Source organism: Arachis duranensis, chromosome 2 (assembly GCF_000817695.3).
Source record: "Arachis duranensis cultivar V14167 chromosome 2, aradu.V14167.gnm2.J7QH, whole genome shotgun sequence".
Lineage (NCBI taxonomy): Eukaryota > Viridiplantae > Streptophyta > Magnoliopsida > Fabales > Fabaceae > Arachis > Arachis duranensis.
Window position 1 is genome coordinate 80938472 of NC_029773.3, and position 11036 is coordinate 80949507.

The 11036-nt window shown below is 32.7% G+C and overlaps 1 protein-coding gene across 1 annotated transcript in view; it reads right to left on the minus strand.

The window, feature by feature from the left end:
• LOC107475160 (GDSL esterase/lipase WDL1) overlaps window positions 1–3135 on the minus strand; it is a 4433-nt gene extending 1298 nt beyond the window's left edge. The window contains exons 1-4 of the mRNA XM_016094779.2: window positions 2933–3135; window positions 1849–1926; window positions 1295–1435; window positions 458–534 (exon numbers count right to left, since the gene is read on the minus strand). Of these exons, the coding sequence (XP_015950265.1) occupies window positions 458–534; window positions 1295–1435; window positions 1849–1926; window positions 2933–3043 (407 nt within the window). The 5' untranslated portion in view covers window positions 3044–3135. The remainder of the gene's footprint in view (window positions 1–457; window positions 535–1294; window positions 1436–1848; window positions 1927–2932) is intronic.
• Window positions 3136–11036: the final 7901 nt, after the last annotated feature.

Genomic DNA, 11036 nt, shown 5'->3' on the forward strand with positions numbered 1-11036 from the left:
TACCTAAATCCGACCCCGCCCCCACCCCGCCCCGAGCGGGTAGGGGCGGAATGGGCGGGTTTGGATATTTTGCCATCCCTATTTGGGTTGGTTGGTGAATTGTCAACCCAATGTCTTATTTTTTCTACTGCATCCACCATAGATGAGTTAAATTTAGATTTGTTAGTCAACTTATAGTCATTAGTAGTCACTGAATTCATAGCATCAAAGCTTATATCCTTGTTAAGCAGGCCTTGTTAAGAAGAAAATTATTTGTGTATCTAATAACTTAAAACTCTTTGATGAGATGGTTATACAGTCGCAAAAGATCCAACCTACAAATTAAAAGATCTAATAGCTTCATAATGCAATAAGTGACAATAATGTTAATGTTAATCTTAGAAGGTTTGAGGAACCTATTAGTAGAAGTGCAAGCATCTCTATTAAAAAACAAATAACAAAAAATTGTGGACAAAACCTGAGTGTACTGCGGATTTGTTCCTCGTTGATGGGTGGAGAACTCAGAAATATTAGGCGAGTTTTCTTTGACAAGCTCTGGAAAGCATTAATGAGGTGAGATTAGTAGCAATGGTGAGCAGTAATACCCAAATATATTTTACATTTACTTTTAATTAGTTTAAATAAACTTTCACCAATCTTGTCCCAAAAAAAATAAAAATCAAGTAGAACTTCTAGATTCGAAAATGATAAATTTCTCTCTCACTATTGATTTGGTACTAATATAAATACTAAAACTTGGTTTTGTAAAGCATTTCCTTTTCGAAAGTAACTTATGAAAGCTGTCAAAGCTATAGCACTTGCATAACTTTTAATAAGTACAAGCACGACAATTGTATTTGGTAAAATAACTTTTAAAATTAAAAAGGACCATAACATAATAGACATAAATATAAAAGTTAAATTTGAAAATTAATTAATGTATGAGGTTATATTAAACTTTTTAATTTTAATAAGCACAAGCCAATTTTAAAAAGTGCTTTCAAAAACACCCCGTCTTTTACAAGTTGTAAGCACAAACACAAATACATAGTCTTTTCGATCACCAAACACAAAATAAAGAACTTGTACTTTTAAAAAATATAATTAAGCACTTCTTCAAAAACTTTTACCAAACTAATCCTAATTATCACTCTTTTTTTTAACAGTAAAAAGGTAATTTTTTATTTCAGCGTCTTGAAGGACGATTTTGTTTTCTATATTTTTTGTTTGAGACAAGATTAGAGGTTTATTTTATTCTACTTTCAGATGATGTCAAAGTAGTAATCTAGTGTGAAAGAAAGAAAGGTGTTTCTACCTTAAGATGGATGGCTATCTTCCTCATATTTTCCTTGTATTCTTGAAGGGGTACATGAGAACCAAGACCATGTGGGTTTGGTCGAACCGAATCATTGCCACCAAAGTAAACAATTACTAATGATGGTTGTACATTGGCATCCTGAGTTCAATAAATAAATAAATCACTGTCTCTTTGAATTAGTCCTAAATTTTTTGAAAAATTAGTTGTCATGATATATTTGACGCAAATCGAAAACTTTTGAAACAAAATAAAACTTAGGAGTATTATTGAAACTTTTAACAAACTTTAACGACAAAATATATACTTTATCCATAAATAAATCACTGCCTACTTGAATTGATTCGGAACAGATTTTATTCTAAGACTGTTTGAGGGCATCACATAATCATTCAAGGATAGTTAATGCCAAAAACAACAATTCCTGGATATCGATGTGGTAATACATGGTTTGATGTCGGTATAAAATCATTTTAGATCGACAATATTGAATTAAGATTATTCAAGCTATATAATATGTAACAAAAACATGCATTAAGGATTCAATTAGTTACCTTGGGAAATACTTTATCAAGAACCTCCAAAGCGCGTCTTGAATTCCAACCGGAGTATCCTCGCAGGACTATATCAGCCTAAGTCAGTTAGATGAGTGAATTCAACTAAGTTGGAGAACCATAATATCAATGTAAATTAACTGTTTTTTTTTTCACAAACTGAGTTTAGGGTAATTTAGATGTGTATGTACTCCAAAATCAGTCTCTTTCCAACAATATGGCATTATTCAAATTATATGTGGAGTGCCGAAGGACCACCACCAACTAAAAAAATCACACAATATAGTCATTAATATGACTTCAATTCAGATAAGGATATTATATTCCTCAATAATTCAGGTTTGTCTTTATTTTTTCGATTTCCACCAAGAAAGTGACTACCATTACTTAAGGAATTTTTTTTAGCATCCAAGTTACTGTAATATTGGAATATTTTTTTCCCTAACATACAAGTTGCAACTACTCCATTGAGTTCAATAATAATGTTTTTGGAGGAACTTTTTCTTTTTTCCTTCTGTCTCTGTCATACGTATCCAGATCTTATTACAACAAAGAAATTCTTAAGTGCTCCCAGAGAAAATAAGTATGTTTGTTTTGACAGATTAATTATTTCTCATATCAAGATTAAAAATAATAACAAAATAAAAACTGATTTCTATTCAAACACACAAGAAATTCACTAGTGTCTATTCCATCATCACAAGTTCTTTAATCTCCATCTTTGAGAAATGGACGAACTAGTGTTGCCAACATATTAATCTTGGAGATTAAACCTGTCCCTTAAGTTTTAATCACTCATATGATAATAATTACTTAATTAGTGTAACAAATCTCAATAATAATGGGTCATACTCATATCCACAAATCTGAAAGATGAATTGCATAACCTTGGAGATCTTATGAACACACATTTCATTGTGGCCTATGTCAACATAACATGCATGTAACCAAAAGTCAACAAGTTCTAAACTTTATGAGATTTCAATCATTCATTCATTCATCAAAGTTTAATTAATTAACAAGAAGATAGATAGAGCATATAGTAACAGGAAATTAAATTAATTAAATTATATAAACTAAGTACCTTGCGAGCATACAAATTGGCAACGATAGATCCCCAACCTTCATCACCAAAACTAAGTTGAACAATGGATGAACCAAACAACACAAATTCAGGCCTCAGAGGTCCTACCATGTCTCTCTCTCTCTCTCTCTCGATCGAGCATATTACACTGGCACTGCCATATAGCAAATTTATAGACGAAATTTATCCATGTATTTTTAATTTTAGTGTCTTCTCTTGTCAACATCACAGTCTTTGATATAGTTAGAGTATTTCTAACAGAGCGATTGTAGAGTATTATTTTTTATATTTTTAATAAATAAATTAATTTTAAATCTACATTAAAATTGATCTATAAAATAAAATTGATATATAATTTTATCAAGAATTAATAAAATTTTGTTATNTATTTATAATAATTGAATAATGGTGTAATTAGTGTCAGTATTTAATGCTCGAATTTTGCACAGAAAGTAAAAGGAATTATGGGATTCCATTAGTTTTTTTTAAAGAAAAACAAAAAGTTACTGTATGTGATAAAAGAAAACATAGTTGATTCTCTTACTTATTTAGTGTATATTTGGGGATAAGTATAGCTTTTGATTTCAATGCTTATGCAATTATGATGGATTTTAATTTTATCTTTAACATTTTAGTTATTTTATTTTTATATGTAATATTTTAATTTTTTTTAATTTGTTTATATCTCTAGATGTCGTTATCCTAGCATACACCATATCCAAAACATTAATATAAATAGTAGTCACTGACACGTGGTACTGGATTGACATGCTATTATTGATATTATATTATTATATATATATTAAAAATATTATTTGTATACTAAAATTAATCACTAAAATTAATCATTAATATATTTGTATAACAATAGTACCTGATTTTTGTTATTGATAAATGGTCTTCGAAAAACTTTAAAATTTGACAAACGTGTCTCCAAACTCGTCGGAACATATCTCCGGCATGTTCTGATGACCTGGCAACCCCCAACCCAAACCCTAATCCCCCCCAAATGCACTCCCCTCTTTTCCTCCCCAACACAGCCTCCTTCTCCTTCCCCAACATACTCTCCCCTTTTCCGACACAGTTTACACCATTGTTCTTTTTCTTTTTCTGCCAATCTGCCGTCTTTCTCTTTTTTTTTTTCATCTTCTTCTTTCTCTTTCTGATATTCTCTGTTTCATTTTAGAACAGAACTTTGAGCTTTTATAGAGACCAACAATGGAGATACAGGATAAGCGCTTGAAGCCATGCCTCGATCTCTACAACACCATGAAGAACATCACTTACAAAGTCCCCTCTTTCTCCATTGACCTTCCTCTTTCTTTGAACAACCAAAAAAGCTTTAGGTCATGGGCATCAACGACGGCGAATTTGACCCCATCTTTCGCACTCTCGATCTCTTTGGATCCAAAGACTTTTCTATTTCAACCGCAGCTTGGGAACAAGCCCAAAGGTCTCATCTTTCTCTTTTCTCTGTCACCACCAAGAACATCATCAACCTCCAAATTGTTAATGAAGGACATGAACACTAAGTCTCACTTTCAATTTCACCTAAAATTGAATCTGGAGTTGGCTTCAATGTTAATGTTAAACTGAAAAATCTAAACTTTCAATAACTTGTTCAGCATAACGTAAATAATGGTGGTGATGATGTGACATCAAGGGTGCGAAGCTTTTATCAGTGATGTTGCAGCCACCACATAATGATGATGATAATGATATTGATATTGTGGCTTCACCTTTAAGGTAGGAGTGGAAGCTGCACTTGGGGGGAGGGGAGAGTGCGTTGGAAAGGGAGAGGGGGCTACGTTGGAAAAGGGGAGTGCATTAGAGAGGGAGAGAGGGGAGTGCTGGGGGGAGAGGGATTAGGGTTTGGGTTGGGGAGTTGCCAGGTCACCAGAATACGGTAGTCACGTCAGTATCGTGCTCGTCGGAGATATGCTCTAGCGAGTTTGGGACACGTTTGTCAAATTTTAAAATCTTTTAGGGATCATTTTGTCAATAACAAAAGTCAGATACTATTTTGTCAGCGTCAGAATCTTTCAAGTACCGATTTGGTATTTACCTCTATATTTTAATATATATTTTATACTAATAACTGAATTTGATAGCTAATTTTAATATACATCTAACATAATCGTGTATATATATACTCAGTTGCTATAATTTTATTACCAAAATATCATATTTTAATTTTATTTCGATTTTTAGATTAATTATTTAAATTTGTGAAACGATGAGTTAGTTAATACTTAGTTATCAATAAATTTATCCTATAAATCATTTATTTTATTATCAAACTTTAACCACTCTAAAAAATCAACAAATCACACACTAAGCATAATAATTAAATTTATATAAAATAATTAATTAATATTTTCTATTCAATCTTATAAAATTTAAAAAATTATCATTTTTTTATTTCACCAAAACTAAGAACCTTAAAGAAAAAGAAAAGAAAACTTGGATTATTCTTTGTTTATAAATATTCAAACTTTAATTTTTGATATACCGTAAATAGTTCGAACTTTATAATAACAATAATCAATTTTAGCTCGAACGGTTTGTAAATTATGATAATTATATTTGATTGCTTGATTGTTTGCTGTTGCAAAATAAAAAAGACAAAAATATAAAAAAAAAAATATACATATACAACGACACTAAAAAAATACATAAATATATGTAATCGATTTAGTTGTTAAAACACTTAAAAAAGACATAAATACATTTGTTATTAAAATTAATTGAGTAATGCTAGGGAACCAAAAGGGTATTAGCCAAAAATCAGCCAAATACCTTTGGGTGAATTCAAAATCTCTACGAGTTAATATATATGGATGTTTCTTTTATTAAGTATCAGAATGTTTCTTTTTCATATTAAATGGATGTTCTTTTATATATTTTTTTGAATTTTTTTGTATTATAAATGTGAATGTCTCTATTTTTTTAAAAATTTTATATTTTTTTTAAAATTTTATAAATATTTAATTATTTTTGTTAAAATATAATTAGATGTTTCTTTTGTTAAGTATTAGAATGTTTTTTTTCATATTAAATGAATGTTTTTTTTATAATTCATGACAATAGTTGCATCTTCCTGCAACTCTTCCTCAAGTAGGAAACAAGATATTCGATCAATCAAAACCTTAGTCTGAGCCATTGTTAAAACCAAGTCCGAAAAATTTCTCACAGGTTCTTGGAGGATTCTAAAAGTAGCCAAAGCAGAAAACACACCACCTGCAGTCAACTCTCCACCCAGCAATATGCATGTAGCAAAAGTGACAGCTGAAACAAAAATGGGGGAGCTCCAAAATATGAATGTTAGGAAAGCCTGCGAGTACAACGCTTTTCGAAGCCATTTGAACTCGACTCCACACATCTCCTCTAACTTTATTTGATACCTGTCTTCCCAACCTTGCAACTTGAGAATCCTCATGTTCCTTATTCACTCAGATGTTTTTCATATTAAATGTTTCTCGTGAAGGCTGAGTTCGGAGACTCTTACTAGCTCCTTCTTCTTGCTCACGCGCTTCGAAGGAGCCGCGACAGTCAACGATGAAGATGGCGGAACGGGAACCAAGGCGCGTGAATCTGCTTCGCGCGTTGCCTCAGTCGAAAATAGATTTCGTGTTAAAGCAGTTGTCTTGGATGCGCTTGTTGAGAGCGTCGCAGAGAGCATGGAAGTCGCTGGCGCTTCTAGCAGCATTGCCGAGAGAGAGAGAGAGGGGTTTGTGTGTGTGATTGTTAGAGGTGGCTGGATAGATTAATCTGAGAGAGAAAAAGAATATTTTTATAGGTTTTAATTAGGTTTACTTAATTAAATTTTAAATTTTGAATTTAAAAAATTTAAAATTAATAATTAATATAAATTAATGTGATTTTGTTTAGTTTTTGGCTGGTAACCTTTTGGTTACATATACTTTTCCAAATTAATTTTGTCTCTAATTAAAAAGTTGTTACTAATTATTCATATTCGGGCTCATTATCTAACTTAGTCCAAAATAAATAAAATCTAATTTATAGATAATAGCTAAAGTGACACCATATCCGATCATACAGAGATCAGTTGTGACCAGCGACGGTTCCAAGTATTGCGGTGTAGAGACAAGTGTTTCACTACAATTTGAAATTTTTTTGAGTAGTATATAATAATAATATTTATTTACTTTTATTAAATTATTAAATTTGATTCTAAAATATTTTTTTACTCAACTTTTGGTACTTAATCATTAATTTGAAAATTTTAGATTAGATATTCGTTAAAATGATCAATTCTCATATTTAAACGAAATTAGTGTTCTTTTTTAAAAATTAACTCAAAAGAATATTATTTATCTTCTTTTTAAATTAGCTTTAATTTTTATGTAACAACTATATTAATTGAAAGAACTTTTTTAACTATGAATATCAATAAGAGTCAGATTCTAATTGTGTTGGAAAGTGAATTTTTAAATAATTATTTAGTAATATATATGGAAAGAGAGAAATTTTGATGGTAGTGTTAAAGAGAAAAATTACTTAATTTTTTAAAAATATAAAACCTAAAAGAATAGAATTTTAAATTATATATTATTATTTAAATTGCTATTTTAGTGTTTTAATTTGTATATTAGATATTTTGAAGGCTAATCATATTTTACAATAACAAAATATCATCATAACAAAATTATGCTATATGTACATAAAAAATAATTATCTGTATAAAATATATATTAAAATATAAAACACACATTAAAAATAAGTTAAACAATACATGTATTTATACACAAATATACAGTGATTAATAGATAATTTAATATTTAATTTTTTATATATACATATTATTTTTATTTATAAAAATTATTATCATGTTATATAAATTTTGCCCCCACTACTAAAATTTTCTGGATCCATCACTGGTCGTGACGACGTAAGTTTAATCCTACTTATCTAAATAAGTAACCAACTCATATTATCACTTTCATCCATTTAGAAGGGAGATCCCAACAATCTTCCTACTAAAAGGGAGTAGCTAATCCACCATCAAAGGTGAGACTGCTCAAAAAATGATTATTGACTTTATATCTACACTTATAAATACCCTGACATCCTCAGGTATTCTTCGAATTCCAATCTACTAAAAATCTGCCTAAAACCCTTGCTAACTTAAGCATCAAAGTTCCTTGCAAGTACTATCCTCACTTCTTCACGAGAAACTCGGACGACGACACCTCAACTCTAGAAGACGTCGGAAGCTACCCTAAAATGAGTCTGGACCTCACGTTCAGACCTAAATTCATATGTTTCAGGTTGTTTCTAAAGAACACAATACTTCCATGCTAACTTTTGAACTCAATAAAACACCAGAAGATAATGATATCTTTTGACTCATGTTTGTTTGATAGTTTGACTTGTTTCCTGAAAAATTGGGACTGAATTGAACTCAGTGACTAATTGTGACCTTGTATTTAGATGTTGAATTTGATGAAGTAGCAATGAATTTGTTGGAAATTGAACTCAAATTGACTTGAGTTATCGCAGTTAATTTTTTGTAACTTGAAATGGTTTGAACGCATGTAGGGGTGTGGTAGGCAAAATTGTGATTTCTGATAATGGTATTCATGTTCGTTCTCTCCCTGGTAATGGCGCCAAAAACTTGGTGCACGATACCATGGTCCAAACATAACTTCACAACTTCGCACAACTAACCAGCAAGTGCACTGAGTCGTCCAAGTAATAAACCTTACGTGAGTAAGGGTCGATCCCACGGAGATTGTTGGTATGAAGCAAGCTATGGTCATCTTGTAAATCTCAGTTAGGCGGATAATAAATGATTATGGAGTTTTCGAATAATAATAATAATAAATAAACAGAAAATAAAGATAGAAATACTTATGTAAATCATTGGTGGGAATTTCAGATAGGCGTATGAAGATGCTGTGCTCTTTTTGCATCTCTGCTTTTCTACTGCCTTCATCCAATCCTTCTTACTCCTTTCCATGGCAAGCTGTATGTAGGGCATCACCGTTGTCAATGGATACATCCCATCCTCTCAGTAAAAAAGGTCCAAATGCTCTGTCACGGCATGGCTAATCATCTGTCGGTTCTCGATCATGTCGGAATAGAATCCATTGATTCTTTTGCGTTTGTCATCATGCCCAACAATCGCGAGTTTGAAGCTCGTCACAGTCATTCAATCCCTGAATCCTACTCAGAATACCACAGACAAGATTTAGACTTTCCGGATTCTCATGAATGCCGCCATTAATTCTAGTTTATACCACGAAGATTCTGATTAAGAAATCCAAGAGATATGTGCTCGGTCTAAGGTAGAACGGAGGTGGTTGTCAGTCACGCGTTCATAGGTGAGAATGATGATGAGTGTCACGGATCATCACATTCATTATGGTGAAGTGCAACGAATATCTTAGAACAGGAATAAACTGAATTGAATGGAAAATAATAGTAATTGCATTAAAACTTGAGGTACAGCAGAGCTCCACACCCTTAATCTATAGTATGTAGAAACTCCACCGTTGAAAATACATAAGTGATGATCCAGGCATAGCCAAATGGCCAGCCCCCATAAACGTGATCAATAGTCTCCTAAGATGAATAATAGAATAGAACTAAGACCAAAGATGTCTAATACAATAGTAAAATGTCCTATTTATACTAGACTAGCTACTAGGGTTTACAGAAGTAAGTAATTGATGCAAAAATCCACTTCCGGGGCCCACTTGGTGTGTGCTTGGGCTGAGCTTGAGCTTTACACGTGCTGTAACACCCTAATATTCAAATCCTTATGCTCGAGTCATAAGTCAATGATATTACGGTGGTACGACTCTCAGGTGGATTTTTAATATATAAACATAGGTAATTTCGAAAGGAGTATTAATCGAGAAGCCTGAAAAGAGAAGAAATAAAATCGCGAAGACGTATCACTCACGATTCGACAACGAAAAGATGAAACATGAAGCCGAAAGCGATATATGGACAAGGCATAAAGGAGATTAAGAGATAGATAACAGATAGATATATATAACATAAGTAAATATCCACTAGTCGCGACCCGCGAAGTTTAGGCCGGCTAGGGTACAGTATGAAAGTAGTTGACAACAGTATATCCTAATCTCTCCCAAAGGAAACATAAGAGCCTCTATAGGCAAGTTTCAAAAGAGTTCAACACATAATATAATCTTTTCAAAACAAGGATGGAGAGATTCTAAGCAAAACACAAAGTAGAGAAAATAAAGATCTTCGCCGTCTCTCAGACGAACCACAGCTCACTTCTGAGCACCTGGACCTGTATCTGAAAAACAAGAGATATATACGGAATGAGAACCCCGGGCCCATGGGTTCCCAGTACGGTAAAAGTGCCAAATAAATACAATGCACTGCAATAAAAACTCACTAAGCATCCTAAACTCCTTTTCACCAAGTATCCAGCCTAGATTCTCACTAATCCATAAATAGGCATCTGTCGTAAGGGGATACTAAATCTAGTTCATGTTACACATGTTTCCCAACTCGCTGATTCTTACACGAATCAGACTCAGAATCATAAGCAAAACCATCACCAGTTGTTCTGTCTCAGCAACTCTATGTCAATACATCATACCCTCGCCTGGAGCTAGTGAAATCACATCACTGCGTCTACCCAGGGAGCTCAAATTATCTCATTCCAAAAATCATCATCATCATGCTATCGCATCATCAATTCATCTCATCAAGAACAGCCCTCAACATCCACCAACACCATCATGAGGGATCTCTCAGTTGTACAAACACAAGCAATACAGACAAGTAATACACAAATAAGGTACAAGTAGAACAAGTAGCACGTAATCAGCTAACATAGCATGTATGATATAGAAATCCAAAACAAATAGGCAAACCCAAACAATTCAAACATATGCAAATGATGTATGCCTGCCCTATGGCTGATGATATCATCTGTCGGTTATATAGCCAACCCGACATGTCCTGGTAGCTAACCATTGGACAGAAACACCCCTTGCGGAGCAAGTAGGTTTGAGCTACAACCCCCTTGCTACTACCCGCTCAACCCAGAGCCAGTGGAACAACCACTACTGCGGCTACTACCCAGGCGGGTGTTTAA